The following is a 21,146-nucleotide window of genomic DNA, read 5'->3' as shown; positions in this document are numbered from 1 at the left end:
TTAGCGTCTTCTGAAGCTGTGCTTCTAGTTGCCTGGGTTTATACAGAAGGAAGCTGAACCTTCTGGGTTCCAGAAGTTGTAAAAAGCAAAATTCCATGCTGTTTCAGCATTGACTGCCATTGTTTTAGTGCTTTCTGGGACAGTGAAGGCAATTACGGAAACTTAAACTCGAGAAACCGATTAAAGATCACACCTGGCTAGGGGCAGGACGATCATGAGTCTCAGGATAATTGGGGGTGAGTGTGGGGTGAGTGTGGGAGTGTCGTGAAAGCAAAACAATAGCAAAAGACCTAAAATGGACTGGGCGATCAAATCACCTAAGATAACGTGAGAACATTTTCCATAGTGAAGAATGTTATGACAGAAGCAGGTGGATCTCCACGAGTACGAAGCCAGCCTGGTCTACAACGCGAGTTCCAGGACAGCCACGGAGGTTGTACCAACAAACCCGTTCTCGAGAAACTAAAAACAGAAAAAAAAGGAAGAATATAATGTAGGTTTGACTATCTGCCATATCTTGAGTTCAAGTCTGCCTTTGGTTTATGGTATCTTTCTGAATTGTAAGAATTCTCCTTTTCATCCTATGTATCAGGTATTTTGTGGGAAGGGTCATTAGTTGTCAGCTGAAACCATGGATTCTCCACCCTCATTTTTGTGTTGCATAATTAACTAAAGAGAGAAAACTGGGATTTGCTCTTCTTTCATCCCTTTCTTCTTTTCTTATTTCTTTTCTTTTCTTTTTTTTTTTTTTTTTGAGATAGAAATTTCTCTGTATAGCCCTGGTTGTCCTGGAACTCACCGTGTAAACAAGGCTGGCATCGAACTGAGAGATCTGCCTGCCTCTACCTCCTGCGTGCTGGGATTAAGGGATGCACCATTAAGTCCGCAGGGAAGAGCCTTTCATGCTTTTATTTAGACAAGACAGACAAGTTTGTGCTGAGAGTAGTTTTGAACTCTTGATCTTCCTGCCTCCACGTTCTGAGTGCTGCCATTACAGGTGTGCACTGCCAGACTGGGTTTATTTAGCGTTGGTATTCAAACTCAATAGTTTCCAGCAGGCAAAGCAAGCACTCTATCAAACTACATCTTTTATTTCCTACCTACCTACCTACCTGCCTGCCTGCCTGCCTACTTAACCATTCATTGTCTATTTCACATTCTTCTATCATGTGTTCCGTTACTTTTTCCCTCAACTGACGGCTTAGCCCTGCGGCTTCAGGAGGCCCTAAAACAAGATGGCGCCTATAGTTGTGCGCATGCTCCTTGACGCCCAGTTTCCGCGTCCCGGGGGCGCGCACGTAAGGCAGTGCCGTTGTGTTACTTCCGCTGGTGCAGAAGCGGAGTTTCCGCGGGATCGGGCCGGCGTTTGAGGGTACTGGGTAGTGTGTGGTGGGGCGGGAAGAGGCAGGTTGACGTGGGGCTCGGGGGTGGCGGCTGTCCGTGTTGAGGTGCGCGGCGCTGCAGGAAATTGGGTTTCAGGGGTGTGAGTGGTGGTGCGGACTCGAGCTAGTGCTGAGCGCTGAGGAGACCACAGCTAGGACTCCCTCCGTAGTGCTTCTCCTGGACGGTTCCCACCCCCCTGGGGGGCGGCTCCCGGTTTGGCGTTCCTTCAACCTGTTGATTTTCCTCCTGGCCTCCAAGGAGCGGGCTCTTGGAGCTGCTGTTGTTTGAAGCGCTTGGCTGGATCCCCGCACAGTTCTGACCGAACAGCGCCCGGCTGTTGTCTTCTCTCCGCTTCCTTTCTGCTCTCCCTCCCCTGAAGCTCACGCTGTCATCTGTGAAATAAAGGAATCGCCTAGGTGATTCCCATTCCTTTCCTTACTCGTTTACCTTCTCCGGGACGGATCAATGAATCTTCTCTTACTTGAGCTTTCCCGAGATAAGAACCTGGGCTTTTATGGTGCGGGCCTCCTTTAATGCCCTAAAGAAGGTGAACTGCAGAGGCTGAAGGTTATCTTTACAGATCAAACTCGAAGTCAGCGCGAACATTGATTTTAAGCCTGCCGGTCTCCTCTAGTACTGTTTAGTGGTCTTTTAGGCTTGAAGGTTGCCAGTGACGCTTGTTCTGTTTTTGGACCTACTTATGAAAGTGAGTGTTCTCTGCGTAGAAGGGTGCAACCAGAGCCTGGGTGTGTACTCAGGTGGTAGAGTGCTCGCTTGGCCTGCAGAAAGCTCTGGATGCAGTCGAAGGAGCTGTGAGTGTTGTCAGCAGGGTCACAAGGTCAAGGTCTTCTTGTTATGGATGGAAGCTACCCTCCAGTACCTATGTAAACACCCAAAGCTTGGTCCAAATTCAGCACAGCATTGTTGAAGCCGGCTCTCATTCATTCATCTCTTCAGGGAATGGTCGCTGAGTGACTACAGTACCTGTGTATTGCTGGATACTGGAGACTCCAGTATAGGCTTTCCTTTCCTCACTGAGTTCATAGTTCTTGCTCAGGAACACAAAGATATTGCAGAAGTGATATGTGATACTGTAAGATTTACTTTTTATTTTTGTGTTTTTATTTTTTTTGTTGTTGTTTTGTTTTCGTTTTTCGAGACAGGGTTTATCTGTAGCTTTGGAGCCTGTCCTAGAACTAGCTCTTGTAGAACAGACTGGCCTAAAGTCACAGATTTCTGTCTGCCTCTGCCTCCTGAGTGCTGGGATTAAAGGCGTGAGCCATCACCGTCCGGCCTACTTTTTATTTTTGGATTACATGTCCGTCTGGGTATTTAATGCGAGTGCAGGAGACCAGTTTCAGGCTGGCCCAGAACTTACTCGTAGACCAGGCTGGCCCAGAACTTATTCGTAGACCAGACTGGCTTTGAACTCCTGGAGATCCACCTTGCTCTTTTCCTAGGCTGGGGATAGAGGCCTTCATCATCATTCAGGCCTGAGGTATAGAAGCTTAAGAGATTAAGGTAACACTGTTCCATAATATTGTTCCTCTAATAGTACTGCATACCATTCAGGAGGGAGCTTGAGCTGTGCTTCTGTAATCAGTTTCTCATCCTCCCTAAAAATTCTAGGCATTTGATGAATATTCATGATTGAACCTGGGGATCATGAAATGATAACTGAGCAGATGTCATTACTGTTAGTGCTACTGACGTGACAAAGACTTGCCTTGTATCTTTTCAGGATGGACCAGAAGTGGGACTTCTAAAATGGTGCCTTGTAAAAGGAGAAGAGCTACAGTGACAGAGTCTGAGCAGCAGCCGGAGGGCTTAGACCTGGAGTCAGCTGCGAAGCCTGAACCCGCCCGGCTTAAAGACTTGGGGTCAGAGACACCGTCCTGGGGTCAGCGCCAGGAGAGTTCAGTGTGCCCCGAGGTGCACTCCACGCATGATGTAGAAAGTCAGCTCAGCATGGAGGATCCGTCTCTCAGCTCTAAGATGCTCACCCAGCATGGAAACTTACCGGTTTTGGAAGCTGTTGATGTAGCCATCTCTCAGGAAATCGCCCTTCCTTCCGTGGAGTCTTCCCATTCCCTTACTGGACACCTCGATAAAGGGAGACTCCAGGCCACGGCCTCAAGGAACGCGAAGAAAATTGGCTTCCAGCCTGGGCAGGTTCCCAGAGAAAACCGTGGAGGTCATCCTCTCATCGAGGAGCCTCCTGTATTAGAAGGAGAGCCTGGCGAAGAAGTCAAGGCAGAAGGAGGTAAGGGTGAAAGGTCTTGGTTGCTTTTTCCTTGCCTGTTTAGATTGAGTCACTCTGAAGTTCTAAATTTCAAAATGCTCCACCCTTTACTCTTGGAGTACAACCATGATGCTTTAAGTGGAAAATCTCACACCTGACCTCACATGAGGGGCTGTGTCAGAATGCTGGCCTTCTTCAAGTACTGTGTAAGACTGTCTTCAGATGACAGAAAGACGATGTATGAGAAATAAATGATTTGCATGTTTAAGCTTGGGTCCCATCTCTAGGACATCTCATGAATGTCCGTCTCCGTGTTGGACCCAGGCTTCTCAGATAAGGGACAGATATGTAACTTGTGCCACTTCTTTGTCTTCTTTTCCTTTTTTGAGACAGGGATTCTCTACACAGCCCTGTCCTGGAACCCACTATGGAGACCAGGCTGGACCCTATCTCACAGAGACCCGCCTGCCTCTGCCTCCCAGTTGTGGTTAAAGGTGTGCACTGCCACCCCTGGCTTGTCTCTGCTCTCTGTGGCGCCTTTACAGAGACATGTTCCTGGAGGGGATTGCCGTTGTGTGGTCTTGCCACTAGGGCTGTTTGGATCATTTAGCACGAGCAGTGGCCCTTTGGACTGGGTTGAGATGGTCTTTTCCTCTCCAACTTTCTGTGTTCTCTTCTAGCTACCCCCTCCCCATTTAAAAATTTCATGTTTATGTTTGTTTCTCTTGAATGGGTATATTGTATCATGTGATTGCCTAGTGACCGTGGAGGCCAGAGGAGGTTACCAGAGCCTTTGGAACTGATACTAGGTATGGTTGTGAGCCGCCAAGTTTGTGCTCAGCATCAAACCTGGGTTCTCTGCAAGAGTTACAAGTGGTATTTATTTCTGAGCCATCTGTCTTTACTCCCTCCTCCCCCCTTTTATTTAAAATGATTTATTTATTAATTGTGTATAGAGCATCTGCCTGCATGTATCCTTGAGGGACAGAAGAGGGCACCATTTCTCATTATAAAATGTGAGCCATAACATGTTGGTGGGAGTTGAAGTCAGGACCTCTGGAAGAACAGTCAGTGCTCTTAACCTCTGAGCCATCTATCAGCCCTCACTCCCCTTTCCTCTCTGAAGCTTTATTCTGCATATCTGGTGACATGAGCTATGACTACTCTGTTACTTGTGTATTCATGAGGCCAGCCATGTGGAGGAGGGCAGCGGCGTAAAGGAAGTTCATGTTTTGGACCTTGAGAAAGGCTTTCCAGAGATGAAGAGCCCTTTGAACTGAAGGACCTGAAGGTTGTGGTTTGGCAGAGTGCCGGCGTGGACACCAGGGCTAGGTAAAGTTCATGTGTAGATGCACAGACAGAGACAGATGGCGACACATCATCTCGGAAGAGTTAGGAGAAGGTGACTCCAAGTGGCAGGCGAGGTTTCAGTTGTAAAGTGCATTAATTTTCATACTTGGGCTTTGTAATATTTCCAGTACGTAGCCCTTGTAATAAATAGGTAAGCAAAGTCAACACCGTCTCTTACTTTGTTTGCAGTGTCGGAGATTAGTCTAAGGGGTTACATCCTAGGCAGGTACTCTGACTGAGTCACATTTCTGGCCTCCTGTTAATTTCTGTTTTGATTAAATTTCTTTTGCGTTTTAGAGCGATCTTGTGGTACTTAGTTTGTGTGTTTGCGTGTGTGTGTGTGTATTTGTTTTTGTTTTGATATATATATATATATATATATATATAGTTCTTTTTTTTTTTTTTTTTGAGGCGGGTTTTTCTGTAGTTTTGGAGTCTGTTTTGGAACGAGCTCTTGTAGACCAGGCTGGTCTCGTACTCACAGAAATGCGCCTGCCTCTGCCTCCTGAGTGCTGGGATTAAAGGCGTGTGCCACCACCATCTGGCTTTTAATTCATATTTAATTAATAAATCTTTGTCCCAAGATTAGAGAGTAAAACAGTCCTTGAGTCAGCCTTACAGACCAGGTAGTGATGACACAAACCTTTTAAGATTTATTTATTTATTATACATCCAGTATTCTCAGTACTCTGCCTGCAGGCTAGAAGAGGGCACCAAATCTCATTACAGATGGTTGAGAGCCACCATGTGGTTGCTGGGAATTGAACTCAGGACCTTTGGAAGAGCAGGCAGTGCTCTTAACCACTGAGCCATCTCTCCAGCCCGACACATACTTTTAATCCTAGTAGCCATAGTACTTTGCCAGAGATATTAAGGGGTGGTGCACGCCCTTAATCCCATTGCTAGAGAGGAATATAAAATGGGCGGAGATATGTCTCAGATACTGTGTCATTTTGATTATTTTTGTAGGCAGGATTGTCATTTCAGGCTGAGACAGAGGTAAAAGCCAGTGGCTTTCTGTTTTGCACTTCTAACTTGCAGGTTGAAACCCAATATTTTTCTCTCAGGTGTTTTTTTTGTTTTGTTTTGGTTTGGTTTTGGTTTTTCAAGACAGGGTTTCTCTGTAGCTTTCAAGCCTGTCCTAGAATTAGGTCTTGTAGACCAGGCTGGCCTGAAACTCACTGAGATTCGTCTGCCTCTGCTCCTGTCTCCTGAGGGCTGGGATTAAAGGCGTATGCCACCACTGCACGGCCCCTCTCCGTTTTTATTAATCATACTATAGAGCTAAGTTTTTCTGCTCTAGTTCAGGGCAGTCTGGAATTCACTGTTTTTAGGTTTTTAGTCTTGTCTATCCTTCAACTAATAGCTTCTGCCTCTACCTTTTGAGTGCTGAGGCTATGGTAACTCCATGCTGTGCTGGTCTGGGAGCCCTCTTCTCCTCTCGGCTTGTTGGCCTTCAGTCCCAGAGCGGAAAGAGGCAGATGTGAATCAGATAAATGTTTGTGTTTAAAGTTTTATTTATTCAACATGCAGTCTTCTTTCAGCATGAATAGCTACATGCCAGAACAGGGCACCACATCTCATTATAGAGGGTTATGAGATAGCATGTGGTTTCTGGGAATTGAACTCATCACCTTACGAAGAGCAGCCAGTGCTTTAAACCTCTGTGCCATCTTCCCAGCCCTTAATCAGCTCAGTTTCCTTCCAGATTATAAAGAGTATATGGGATTGCCTTGCCTCAGCAAATCTTTATTTGCATTAACGGCACACTCCTATCACAAGCCTTTGTATATGGCAGTCAGTTCTTGTATCAGCTCCTAAAACAAGGCTTCTAAGCAGGGATCTGTGTCAAAGGTCAAGCTAAAGATGAATCAGCCATCTGACTTAGAGACAGCTTTTAGATAAGGCCAGTCCTCCATTCCCAGTGACATTATCCAGAGAAGGGCAGGTACAGGCAGGAAGTTCTGCAGGAGGTCGGGAGCTCCCTTTTGCTGTTCTATTGAGATAATCTGCTAGGCCAGTGGGAGCGTGTCACCTTTACCAGCCAACTACAATCTCCCAACATGCTAGCATGCTTGATGGGGTGAGTTTTATTTACTTTTAGTTTTCAATAATTTCTGAAATATTTTGGTTTTGATTGCCATATGTGAATTTGAAACCAGATTACAGAGTGAGGCACTTTAAGAAGCCCTGGGGGAATATGTGAGATATAGGTGAATAGTAGGGGATCTTCATATTTTCATGACCCTGGATTTGATCCTCAGTGGGGTGTGTGTTGTATAACTGAGATCACTCATAATAACAACTTTTTTTTGTTTGTTTTTTGTTTTTTCGAGACAGAGTTTCTCTGTAGCTTTGAAGTCTGTCCTGGAACTAGCTCTTATAGACCAGGCTGATCTCTAACTCACAGAGATCCACCTGCCTCTGCCTCCTGAGTGCTGGGATTAAAGGCATTCACCACCACCACCTGGCTCACATTTCTTTCTTTACATTTCTTTCTTTACATAGTCACATCTCTCTCATCTCTCCTCCCTTGTATTTCTCTTTGTACATTCAGCTGAATCTTCCTACCAACACACACACACACACACACACACACACACATACACACATACACCCCTCTCACATTTCTCTCATAATGTCTATACATATTTCCTGCTGCTTCTCACAGCCAAAACCTCTGGACAAATGTAAATCACATTCTGAGGGTCACAGTAATACTTGAGTGAACAGTAAGAAACAAAGTCAGGTGGTGGTAGTGTACACCTTTAATCCCAGCACTTGATTGGCAGAAAAATGCCATTGGGGGCTTCAGAACAAGTACCAGGACTGATTCCAAAGCTACACAGAGAAATACTGTCTCAAAAAACAAAAAACAAAAACAAAAAAGCAGAACCAAAACTGATCAATTCTTCTCCACCTAGATAGTTCACAGTGACTGACCAGTGAGTATTGCTTGGCTGTGCATGTAGCTTTAAGTGGTCAGGATTCCCAGACAGAAAGTGACATTGAAATTCAGAACTTGAACAGTGAACAGTTGGCTGAACCTTTAGGTTGCGGAGTATGTGTAGAAAGTCCATTGCTGAGAAAGTTATGTCTGCTAAAGTAGCTTCAAGCCTGACCTTGAATCAGCAATAAACAGCTGGGAATTTGACCTCATGTGTTTGTCTTCAGGGAGAACCAGATATTCATGTACAGGGGCAGCTTTGAATTTGTTTGCTTTGAATTTGTTCTGAAGTCTAAAATTAGCTGTCTCTGTCACTGAGAATACTGTTACTTTCCTATGTCAATCTGAGTAATGAAAAAATCCTATTATTTCTATTTATTCAAATTATACAGTGTAAGTGGAAATCATCTTCCTGACCATCCCCAGCTATACATGTCCCTAGTAGATGGAACATTTTCACAGGATAACCACACAAGCATTGGGAGTAATATCCATAGCTGCTTTTTAGTTTCCCAACCTCCAGAGCCATCTAGACTGCCGTAGGGTGTGGATATCAGTTGAGGAAAGTAACAAATAATTTGTTTTCCTTCACTGTGACCACTGTGACTACATTCCCCCTGAGATGTGGTTTTCCTGTGTAACAGCTTTGGCTGTCCTGGAACTCACTTTGTAGATCAGGTTAGCCTTAGACTTGCAGAGATCCATCTTCCTCTGCCTGAGTGTCTTGTGAGTCTTGCCTGCCTGGCCTTGAACTCTATGGGTAGCCTAGGATGGGTTTGAACTTTTGATGTTCCTACCTTTTATCTCCCTTGTGCTGGGCTTACAGGCCCAAGTGACATTCTGAGTTCATCCTCTCCAGGGCCTCGTGTACGCTACTCTAGAGCTCCACCTACGAAGCTACATAGCCACTGACACTTGGTCCTCTTTTAAAATCAAAACGTTTAATTGGAGACTATGCAAGCATACACACACAAAAAAAAAAATCAGAAATTTAGAAAGTAGCCAGTTGTGGTTGCATATGTCTGTAATGTTGGTCTTGGGAAGCTGTGACAGGACATTGCATCTCCTGGCCAGCTTCAGCTATGCAGGGAGATGTTATTTCAAAATAAAAACTTGGACTAGAGCAGCAGATCATCCATTAAAGGCTAGGCTCATAACCCAAACATCAAAAAAAAAAAAAAACCATCCCCCCAAAGATACCCCAAATAAACAAACACAGAATTGAGTGAGCATCAGTCACCTCCCCTTGTTCTTGTTAAGTGATGAGCACATCTCCAGCCCCTGCTCTGCCTCCTGTTCTCAAGTCTTTCCCTCTGATCCCCTGTATGGCTCCTTGGGTAGATTTCAGAAATCTTTTGTGTATATACAAGTGTTGATATATTCATGTTTTTCTTTTAAAACATTGGTTTCTTCTAATGTTTATTTTCCACTTTCAAGTTTTTTTGTGGACTGGTCATAAGGTCGTGAGTTGTCTCAGTTGATGCTTACAGTCTGTTGCAGACTGACTCCTGTTGTGTACCTTCCCTCTTCTCACTGCTGCACTTGACTAGCCTAAGGAAAAAAAACAAAATTATTTTTAAAGATAGAGTCTCCAAGTTTTGCTGCTTGGAACTCATTCTATGAACCAGGCTTGCCTGAAGTTCAGAGATCTGATTGCCTCCTCTTTCTTAGCGTTGAGTTAAAGGTGTGCCAAACTCTTTGTTTGTGTGTTTGTGTGTGTTAATGTACATAAGAGTTTGGAAATCAAAGAACAGCTCCCAGAGGTCGTTTCTTTCTCTTCTTTCTCTATCTATGTCTTTCTCTTTCATGAGACAGTCTCACTTTGTAATCCAAACTGGTCTCCACCATCTGCCTTCTCAGTGCTGGGACTAAAGGCATGTGCCACCTCGCATACTAATTTTCTTTCTATGAAGCTTGATTTTCTTTTTCTTTCTCCTGAAACTCAATATGTAGATCAGACTGGCCTCCAATTTTCAGTAATCCTCTCTATTTGGCTTCCCAAGTGTTGGGATCACAGTCATGCCACAGAATGCCTGTGTTGACAAGTTGATTTTCATGTTTCTTTTTGATAGTATGTATTTAATGATTCGTGGCATATTAATTCCTTTGTTTTGTAAAATAGATTATAGAGTCAGGAATGCTTGTTTTGCTTTCATTTTTTCAGACATAGCCTTGCTATGTAGCCCAAGCATTAAACTCAATATCCTTCTGCATCAACCTCCCCAGTGCTAGGATCATAGCTGTGTGCCAGTATGCCTCAGACATTCTTTTCTTTTTACTGATTTTTAAGTTTTATGTTTGTCCTAGTTAGTGTTCCTATTGCTGAGACACTGTGACCAAGGCAGCTCTTATAAAAGAAAGTAAGCCTTGCTTATATTTATCCTCGTGGTGGGGAGTATGACAGCATGCAGGCAAGGATGGTGTTGTAGTAGGAGCTGAGAATCTTACATTTCTGATCCACAGGCAGAGAGCTACTGGGCCTGGCATGTTCCTTTGTGAAACCTCAAAGCCCACCTCCAGTGACATTCTTCCTACAATAAGGCTGCACCTCTTAGTCCTTCGGACTCTTGTCAGACAGTTTACCAGCAGAGGACTAAGCATGCACATGATGAGACTATGAGGGTTGTTCTCCTTCAGCCCACTATTGATTCATGGGTGTTTTGCCTATAAGCATCTCTGTACACCAGGTGCATGCCTTATGCCTGTAGAGGTCAGCGGAGGGCATTAGATCACCAGGTGGATGTGAGCTGCAATATGGATGCTGGGCATTGAACTCAGGTCCTCTGCAAGAATAGCCAGAAGCTCTTAACCTCTGATCTATCTCTCCAGCTCCTACTTTCATAATTTTTACAGTTGATGAAATGTTCAACTCTATGTAATTGTCCCTTTGTCATGTGAAACCTCCTCCCTGTAATGATCTGATTTGGTGTCGTGAATTGAACTCAGAGCAGTCATTTGTATTAGGCTAAAGCTCTACCACTGAATTGTATCCCCATCCGATAGTTTCATTTTTCTTAGGAAAACACAGAATTCATAGCATATTTGAATTCAAAATGTCATAGTAGTTATTTAGTTCATTCTGTGAATTATAGATGAATAAATTGGATCTGAGTTTTACATTTCATTATTTGTTTTGGGAGCCTATCTTGAAGAGAAGGGAAGCCCTGTGTATAGTATGCTTCATGAAAGTGTCATTTTACCAAAGATGCTAATTCTGTGGTAGCTTATGATTAAAAATGAGCAGAGTGTGGAGCAGTGTTTGCAATTCTTCTAGGAAAACTTCAGATGCATTCTGGAGGGGAGTTACCTTTGCTGTCTTCTGGTAGCCAATCCACAATACCAGGAACCCAGCTTAGGAAACCATTCCAGCCAGACAGTTCTGCTTTTCCTCAAGAAAGACCATTCATAAATCTGGTTCACCAAAATGAGGAAGAGATGGAGGATGGTGGACTCTTTATTCCAATGGGTAGGCTTTCTTTTTCTTTTTAATTAAAACAGAGCAAAACGAAACAATTGTAGCAGCATGAAAGCAACATACTGTTGAAGCATATAATATGTATATAGTGGTTCACACATCAGCCAGCTGGAGTTTCCTGTCAGGATAATGGCAGCATCTGGAGCTCTCTACCTGAGATCAACCTTGTCTTCCCTTTCAATTACTAGTTTAACACCTTGATAGTAAAAATCCTGACTTCTACCATGTGTTCATTCAGCCTATCTTTATAGAATGAATGCAATTAGATGTTTTTGCTTTTGGTGGTTGTTTTCCACTCCATGTTTTATGTATGAAATTCATTCATATGGCCTGATGTTGTAGATTGTTCATTTTACTGTTGTTTGATGTTCTGTTGTTTGAATATTTTGTTTTTATTTTTCTTTTTGTTTTGGAAATTAAACCTAGAGCCTTTGTATTCTAACCTTAAAGCATTTTACTGCTGAACCATATTAGCAGCCATATTACCATTTAATTTTTTCTTGTTAGGTTATTAGGAATGCTTGAAAGTCATGGTAATTTGGTGCTGAGTTTTATAGGAAATGATCAAAGTGACCAGGCATGATGTTTCATGCTTGGAATCCCAATACTTATTTTTTTTATGTAGCCAAAGTGTCCTCAATTTTAAGATACTTTTGCCATAGTTTCCTTTGTACTATGACTTGTTTGTTTGTTTGTTTGTTTCAGCTAGGGTCTCTCTTTTGTATGTAGCTCTGGCTGTCCTGGAACTCACTATGTAGACCAGGCTAGCCTTAAGCTCACAGAAATCCACCTGCCTCCCAAGTGCTGGGATTAAACACATAGCTGGGATTTAATTTTTTAAAGTAGAGAGCATTTGTCTATCTAAGTATCTGTCTGTCTGTCTGTCTATCTGAGCAAGAGTGACACTGTAATCCTAGCTGATTTGTAACTCATAATGTAGATCAGGCTGACCTTAAACTCATAGGAGTCTACTTGCCGTTTTTGTGTGTGTGTGTGTGTGTGTGTGTGTGTGTGTGTGTGTGTGTGTGTACACTGTGTATGTGTGGGTACCTCTGAAGGCTAGAAGAGGGCGTTTGTAGTTGGAAGCCACTCATTAGTTCCCAGCTGCCCAGACTCAAAATCATCACACAGAAACTATTTGCAATACTGTTTGACCAATAGCTTAAGCATATTTCTGGCTAACTCTTATATCTTAAATTAACCCATTTCTTTTAATCTGAGTATCGCCATGTGGTTGTGGCTTACCAGCAAGGTTCTGGTGGGCTTGTCTGTCTTAGGTGGGGCTACATGGCTTCTCCTGACTCTGCCTCCTCTCTCTCTACCTCTGTTTGGATTTCCCACCTGTCTTTAATCTGTTAAGCCATTGTCTGAAAGCAGCTTCTTATTCATTAACCAATAAAAGCAATGCATAACAGAAGGCCTTCTCACACCAGGCATTGATTACCATGGAGCTGGAGTGGTTATGAACTGCTAGATGTCTGTGGTTGGACTGAACTTGGGTCTTGGATGAAGAACATTTGCGCCATCTCTCTAGCCCTTAATTTTTTCTTTTATTTTTTAAATTAAGGAACACAAATTTTTTGTTTTTCAAAATTTCAATTAATTATTCATTGTCAATATAATTAACATGCATGCACACGTGTGTGTGTGTACACCATGGCCCTGTCATACATGTGAAGTCAGAAGACAGTGTTTCAGCAGTTATCTTCCTCTATAGGAAGGTGCAGGTCTTGGGAGTTGGACTCAGATTGTCAGGCTTGGCAGCCATTACCTGCTGAGTCACCTTTGTGGCCAGTGGGACTTTTTTTTTTTTTTTAAATAAAGGTGAATTTATACATTTTTCTTTTTCTTTTTTTTTTAACAAATACAACTTTTTTATATTTATTTATTTATTATGTATACAATATTCTGTCTGCGTGTATGTCTGCAGGCCAGAAGGCGGAACCAGACCTCATTACAGATGGTGTGAGCCACCATGTGGTTGCCGGGAATTGAACTGAACTCAGGACCTTTGGAAGAGCAGGCAATGCTCTTAACCACTGAGCCATCTCTCCAGCCCTACATTTTTTTCTTTTATTTATTATCCTTTTTATGTCCTCTCTCAAGGAATCTTTACCTACTCTAAGATCACAAAATGTTTTCTCTTCTAGAAATTTTAAAAGTTGGAGTTTTATAGTAAGAATTAAGATTCTTGTTTTCAAAAGGGTGTGGTGGAACAAGCTTTTAATCCCAATATTTATAGGCAAATCTCTATGAATTCAAGGCCAACCTGGTTTATTTAGTAAGACCTTGTTGCACATAACCAAAATAAATAAATAAGCAAATTGTTTTCGGGGGCAAGATGGATGGATTTGGGTTTCTACCCTAGTACCAGTTATTAAAGACAAATAATTGTTTTTAATGTACCTGGACTTTTTTTTATTCATATGGCCTGAGTGATTTGTTGTAGCCATACAATTATTAGTGTGTGTGTGTGTGTGTGTGTGTGTGTGTGTGTGCGCTTGTGCACTCCTGCAGGGAATGTACACTGAAGTTCACACATGAATGTCTCCACACAACCCTCAGGTCTCTCCACTATGTGATCTGAGTATCTGCTCACTCATCTTGTTGGCCCTATATATTATATATAATATTTGGAGGGAGAGGGTCACTGTGTAGTCCAAACTGGACTTAGCCTTGTGGCAGTTCTTTGCCTTGTGAAAGCTAGAATTATAAACAAGCATGTGCCACCCTGCTTGGATGTTGCCATCCTTATCTATCTATCTTTAGTTACCCTCCCTCCCTCCCTCCTTCCTTTCTCAACGTTTCTTTGTATTGCACTAGCTATCCTGGAACTCCCTTTGTAGACTAGGCTGGCCTTGATCCACCTGCCTCTGCCTCCCTAGTATGTGCTACCACCACCCAACTAAATTTTTTTTTCAATTTTTTTTAATCTTACATTTATTTAGTGTTTATGTGTGTGCATGTGGTCCACAGCATGAATATGGTGATCAGAGAACCTGGGTGAATTAGTATTCTGTTTCCACCATATGAATGCTGGGAATGAAACTCAAGTGCCTTACTAACTGAGCCCAACTTAACACCTTTTAGTCTTTATGTTTAATCTGTTTATTGTGTGTGTGCTCAAGTGTGCATGTCTTTGTGCTTCATGACAGCGGTGTATGCGTCAGTTGTCAGACTTGGTGAGACCTGCTTCGGTGGGGGTTCAGGTTCACCCCCAAAAAGTATGTGTGGGGGTGGGGTGCGGAGTGTGACAATGACAGATGTGGTCTGAGGGTGAATCAGGATGACTGCCAGTAGCATTTATTGATAAAGGAATATACCTTTTATACTCTATAGTTGCACATAGGATTAAATGAGAGAAAAGGGATATGTGAGCTGGTTTGTAGCATGTAGATTGAGGAAGCTAGCATTGACCTTGACAAGTTAATAGGCACTAATCAGGTTACTGGAAGGGTCACAAGTTCTTATCAGAGCTAAGGGTAATGACTGCTTTAGCAAGCAGGAACTTTCCTCAAGCCCCTGAGGCAATGGAGACCCTTATCCAAATGCCTGACCTTGGGAAAAGATATTCTTTGGGGACCAGGCATTATTACAGTTTAAAATCAGTTTTCATTCTTCAAGGGGATCAGCACTGAACTGTTCCCTAATTGTGTCCCTTTGTGTCTTGGTCTATTCCCTCATACACTCCCAAAAGGAAAGGTCCTGATGTGTTGCAAGGAGGGCCCGCTTGTTCGTTCCGGCTGCCCAGAACTGAAATAATTACACAGAAACTGTATTAATTAAAACATTGCTTGGCTCAGTAGCTCTAACTTCTTATTGACTAACTCTTACATCTTAGTTTAACCCATTCCTATTAATCTGTATATCACCACATGGCAGTGTCTTACCAGCTAAGTTTTGGCAGCATGTCTTACTCTAGTGGAGCATCCATGGTGTCTCTCTGACTCTGCCCTTCTTTCTCCCAGCATTCAGTTCTGTCTTTCCCGCCCACCTAAGTTCTGCCCTATCAACAGGCCCAAAGCAGTTTCTTTATTTTATTGAAAGCTACACACAGACAGAAGGACCTCCTACACCACTGATGTCTTGCTCTTTTCCCATTAGCCCTTACTATTTTGACTGCTCTGTACCTAAAAACTGTTGTTCTTAGTGGCTTCAGGCTCTGGATCTGAAGTGTAGCAGTTCATCCTGGGAGCCAGCTGTGTCTAATAAATTTTTAATTTTCCTGTTCTTGGTGTAATTAGGATGGCACAGTGGATTCTTGGTTCCATAGTGGTGAGGTTTTTTTTCTTTTCCTAAAGAATTGGAAAAAGAATTGTTTGGATAGGCTGACTCTGCACACCTTTCCTTTTCTTTCTTTCTTTCTTTCTTTCTTTCTTTCTTTCTTTCTTTCTTTCTTTTTCTTTTTTTTTTTCTTTTTTTTTCCAAGACAGGGTTTCTTTGTAGCTTTGGAGCCTGTCCTGGAACTAGCTATTGTAAACTAGGCTGGCCTCAAACTCACAGAGATCCACCTGCCTCTGCCTCCTGAGTGCTGGGATTAAAGGCGTGCACCACCACTGCCTGGCTTCTGCACACATTTTCATTCTTTTTTTTTTTTTTTTAAAGATTTATTTATTTATTATGTGTAGAGTGTTCATGTATGCCTGCAGGCCAGAAGGGGGCGCCAGGTCTCATTACAAATGGTTGTGAGCCACCATGTGGTTGCTGGGAATTGAACTCAGGACCTCTGGAAGAGCAGCCAGTGCTCTAAACCGCTGAGCCATCTCTCCAGCCCCACATTTTCATTCTTTATCAAAGCCTCCACATTATTTCCCAAAGGAAAAGGCATTAATATCGAGAATCTTTAAAATGTAAAAAGGTGCTGTAGAGGTGTAGTCTGCAATGTCATAGTGTCAAAATGCTGGAACCTTGTCATGCAGTGTGGTCCATACCACTGGCCTTATTTTGTTTGTTTGTTTATTTTTATTAGAGTCTTATTCTGTGTCCCTGGCTAGCCTGGAAATCACCAGATATCCCTTGGCTTGGGGTGGTTGAGCTCTTCCTACTTCAGTGGGGTAGTCTTTTGGTAGGACGTCTCCTCCGCAAATGTCTAAAGGAACAAAGCCAGTCTTTGCTTTGGAAACTGGTCAGGGTTGCCTTGGCGTGGCCTTGGCTTGGCAGGAAACCCTGAGGGTCTTTGACCCAGAACAGGTACCCGGACCTCTTTTTAGGCAGTGTCTTGGAAATGAGTGACTCACCCCAGGTTAGGTCTAACCCATTTGGTGGAAAGGAGTGTGGCCTCTCCAGTGGTGGGAGCTTGTTGCAGGGAAGGCTCAACTCCTTCCAGTTTCCCCAGCACCAAGATAATGGGTTTTCTGTAACCCAGTAGTAGGTTTCTCTTCCAAAGCAGTAAGGCAGATCAAGCCGAACTGAAAGAGTAAAAGATCAGGTTTATTTTTGACAAAGCCACTCCCAGGTGGGTCCTCCTGTCCCCAGAGATTGAGGCAAAATAAGGGGCAGGAGAAAAATCACATGGCCAAACTAAAGCAGGGCGCTTATGTGTGCTTTAGTCGAGGGGTTTCTCCCAGGTACGGTACACTTGAGGTGGAGACTTTTGATAGGAGCTACCGTAGCTGCCAAGAATGCAGATCTGGACTTTTGGTGACTTTTCTTTTTTGGAAATTTTCTGAGAGAAAATAAGAGAGCGGAGTTTGCAGAGGCAGAAATGGGGCTTTTGCAGCGGTGAGTGGGAGATTTCAGCAGAACACCACAGACGTGCCCCTTGAGAGTGAACATGATGGCAGTGTATGGTAAGGGTTTTCACGGTGGCACACCTTCATGACACAGTTTGACATGGTCTGTACACGTGCCTCTCAGTCTTTAGCCCATCGTTTTACAATGGGTCTTGTCTGAAACTGTCTAGTTTGTGGTTCTTTTTTTTTAAGATTTATTTTTTAATTTTGTGTATATGAGTGCTCTGTCTTCATGCATATCAGAAGAGGGCATCAGATCCCACTATAGATGGTTGTGAGCCGCCCGCCATATGGGTGCTGGGAATTGAACTCAGGTCCTCTGGAAGAGCAGCCAGTGCTTTTAACCACTGAGCCATCTCTCCAGCCCTCTTCTTCTCTTTTTTTTTGACCATCACAAAACTTGCTATGTATTGAAGCAAATTGATGATTTTTGCGTTTTTATTTATGCATGCATGCACTATAATTCATAAATCGGAGATCAGAGAGCCACCTGTGGGAGATTTGATGTCTGATTTTCACCCAATCAATGGGGATTACAGGTTTATGTCATGTTGGGGATTGACCCTGGGCATGTGCCATTGTGCCTAATTTTTGTGTGGGTGCTGGCAGTTGAGCTTAGGTCCCCATACTTGTAAGTACCCAACTTGTGGACTATCTCCCCAGCTTTCGTATTTTGTTTCATTTAAGATTTCTTTATTTTTTATTTTATGTATATGTGTGTGTCTGGTGCCCTCAGAAGGCCAGAAGAATGTGCCTAACCTTTGTGAGCTATCATATGGGTGCTGGAGATGAACCTGACTTCTGGTGCTCTGAGCACTGAGCTGTCTCCGGCCCACAAGTGCAGGTTTTGTTGTAGTTGTTGTTCTTTTTTTCCCCCGTTTTTTTTTTTTATTGATATTTATTGAGCTCTACATTTTTCTCTGCTCCCCTCACTCTTCAGCCCTCCTCCAAGGTCCCCATATACCCAATTTACTCAGGAGATCTTGTCTTTTTCTACTTTCTACTTCCCATGTAGATTAGATCTATGTAAGTCTCTTAGTGTCATCATTGTTGTCTAAGTTCTCTGGGATTGTGGTTTGTAGGCTGGCTTTCTTTGCTTTATGTTTAAAAACCACCTGTGAGTGAGTACATGTGATAATTGTCTTTCTGTGTCTGGGTTACCTCACTCAAAATAATATTTTCTAGCTGCATCCATTTTCCTGCAAAATTCAAGCTGTTGTTATTTTTTTCTGCTGTGTAGTACTCCATTGTGTAAATGTACCACATTTTCCTTACCATTCTTCGGTCGAGGGGCATTTAGTTTGTTTCCAGGTTCTGGCTATGACAAACAAAGCTGCTATGAACATAGTTGAGCACGTGTCCTTGTGGCACAATTGAGCATCCTTCACATATATACCCAAAAGTGATTTTTTTTTTAAATTTAGAAGATGTCATAATCTTATTCTTTGACAACTCTTTGTTTTCAGCTAGTAACAAACTAGAGATTCTAGAGGAGGGTTTGCCTTTTTTATGTATTTGTGATAATCTCTTCTAGAGACTTCGTAGAATTTTACAGTCAAGTTTTCCCTTTGGTCTGATTATACATGCTGGTTTTCTATGGAGTAGGTATACTTCTCCTTCCCTTCTTTTTTTGTCTAAATTCAGAGTCAATGTTTAAGTTGACTTGTTCTTTTTGGCGTTTTGGTAGAGAAAATGTTACATTATGGGTTTTTGTTTGTTTGTCTCTTTTTTCTAAGACAGGGTTTTTCAATGTAGTCCTGCCTTACCTGGAACTTACTGTGTAGATCCTGCTGACCTCCAGTTGAGACACATGCCTGCCTCTGCCTAGGAGTGCTGGGATCAAAGGTGTGAGCCGTCATTGTCTGGCTGATTTATTATGTTTGTCTAGTATTTCATTGGCTATGAAACACTTGGATCAGTTATGCTTCATTTGATTCGCATAAATTCCCAGTGCATGGGTAGCCATATTTTACACAAGAAAACATTGGAGACTCTATTACCATGGTAACTGTATTGACTTGTGAAATTGAGATACAGACTTAGAATTGCTGACATATTATCTGGTCTATATAGAGTAACAATTTCACTAGAGAGTCTAGTTTGTTTGGCTTGAGTATATGATTGATAGCTGGTATAGCGCTATTTACCTATAATCTAGCCATTTGGAATTTTTTTTTAAAGATTTATTTATTTATTATGTATACAGTGTTCTGTCTGCATGTTTGCCTGCAAGCCAGAAGAGGGCACCAGATCTCTTACAGATGGTTGTGAGCCACCATCAGGTTCCCGGGAATTGAACTCAGGACCTTTGGAAGAGCAGCCAGTGCTCTTAGCTGCTGAGTCATCTCTCCAGCCCGCCATTTGGAAATTTAAGCCAAAAGATCAGAATTTGGAAGCCGTTCTGGGCTAAATATCAAGGGCTCTGTGTCAGAAACAAAACAAAAATGTTATTGCTTCTCTAGAGCCCTGTCTGTATATGTGGTTTTTGGTTTGGTGTTGTTTTTGGTTTGTTTGTTTGTTTGTTTGTTTGTTTGTTTTCTTTTGAGACAGGGCTTCTTTATGTAGCCCTGGCTGTCCAGTAGCTCACTGTGTTTAAAACTCACAGAGATCTGCCAGCATCTACATCCCAAGTGCTGGGATCACAGGCGTTCGCCATTACTGACTTGCATGTGGTGGTTCCCCCCCCCCCCCTTTTTTTTTTGAGACAGGGTTTCTCTGTAGTTTTGGAGCCAGTCCTGGAACTAGCTCTTGTAGACTAGGCTGGCCTTGAACTCACAGAGATCTGCCTGTCTCTGCGTCCTTAGTGCTGGGATTAAAGGCGTCTATCACCAACATTTTTTAAAAAATGTTTTTTAGAAAAGATTTTTTTTAATTATTTTTAGTATGTCTGTACATGTTTATGTGTATGGATTTAAGCATGTGAGGACAGGTGTCCGTGGAGACCAAAGGTGTCACTTTAACTACAGACAGCTGTGAGCCACTGGGCATGGTTGCTTAGAATTATATATTAGTCCTTTGAAAGAGCAGTGCATTCTCTTAACCTTTGAGCCATCTCTCCAGTCTTTTAGTTTTGCATTTGTTTGTATTTTTTTTATTCTGGTATATATCTCAATATATAGTCCTGGCCAGCCTTGAACTTGAAGTTCTCTCGTCTCTGCCTTTAAGGTGAAGTGAGATTATCAGTATAATCTGCCAGTAGTGGGTCTCTTGTTTGATTTTTAGACCAAGTCTCATGTAGCTCAGGCTGGCTTTGAACTTCTGATCCTCCTGCCTGTATTTGTCAAGTGTTGGGATTATTGGTATGTACCATCGTATTCATTGTATTCCTTTTTAAATTAAGATTTATATATGATGGAAATGCTAGTTTAGTGAAATGATCCACATATTTGACACATACTTTCAATTCTAGACTCTGTAGTTTCTCTGTACATATCAAATGTGTCAGAATTGCTTGGTTAGGGGACCAATTTCACAAATTAACTATGTTACCGTGACTACAGAGTCTCCAATGTTTTCTTCTGTAAATGATGTATATCTTTCCACTAGGGGCTTTATACAAAGTGAATGAAATAGGACTTGTGTGTGTGTGTGTTTATGTACGCATTGCTTTGGAGCACCTGTGGAGGTCAGAGCACAGCGTGGAGAAATGGATTCTTCCCTTTCACCATGTGGGGTGTAGGGCTTGGCAGTCAGGCTTAGTGTCAAGAGGTTTTGTTTCCTGGGCTATCTTGTTGGTTACTCTTATTTTTTTATATTTTGTAAATATTTTCCTAAGTCTAACTTATTAATTTATTCATCTATGAACTTTTAAAAAGTTCTACCTGCTGAGCTTTCTGCCTGCACCTGGATCTGTGCACCTCATGCCCAGAGGCCAGAGGACGGCGTCGGACCCTCTCAGTCTGTGCTTTTAACCACTGAGCCATCTCTCTAGAGCCCCTACCCCTTTTTTGTTTTGCTTTGGTTTGGGTTTTCTTTGGTTTCTTGTTTGTTTGGGTTTTTTCCTTTTTTTTTTTTTTT

The 21,146-nt window shown here is 42.6% G+C and overlaps 1 protein-coding gene across 9 annotated transcripts in view; it reads left to right on the top strand.

The window, feature by feature from the left end:
* Positions 1–21,146, top strand: part of Gon4l (gon-4 like) — a 61,094-nt gene that overhangs the window by 1,408 nt on the left and 38,540 nt on the right. For 5 of the 9 annotated variants that reach the window (XM_087897358.1, XM_085678135.2, XM_085678134.2 and 2 more), the window contains exons 1-2: positions 1,293–1,372; positions 3,125–3,646. In XM_087897358.1, the coding sequence (XP_087753484.1) occupies positions 3,151–3,646 (496 nt within the window). In that variant the 5' untranslated portion in view covers positions 1,293–1,372; positions 3,125–3,150. Of the gene's footprint in view, positions 1–365; positions 494–1,292; positions 1,373–1,651; positions 1,800–3,124; positions 3,647–18,897; positions 18,975–21,146 lie in introns of those variants that run through there. The other 4 variants (XM_048454878.3, XM_087897357.1, XM_048454898.3 and 1 more) reach the window with 4 other exon arrangements.

This window comes from Myodes glareolus, chromosome 17 (genome assembly GCF_982192425.1).
Source record: "Myodes glareolus chromosome 17, mMyoGla1.1, whole genome shotgun sequence".
NCBI lineage: Eukaryota > Metazoa > Chordata > Mammalia > Rodentia > Cricetidae > Myodes > Myodes glareolus.
Note: the sequence above shows the minus strand (reverse complement) of the source record. Positions and strands in the feature narration are given on the sequence as shown.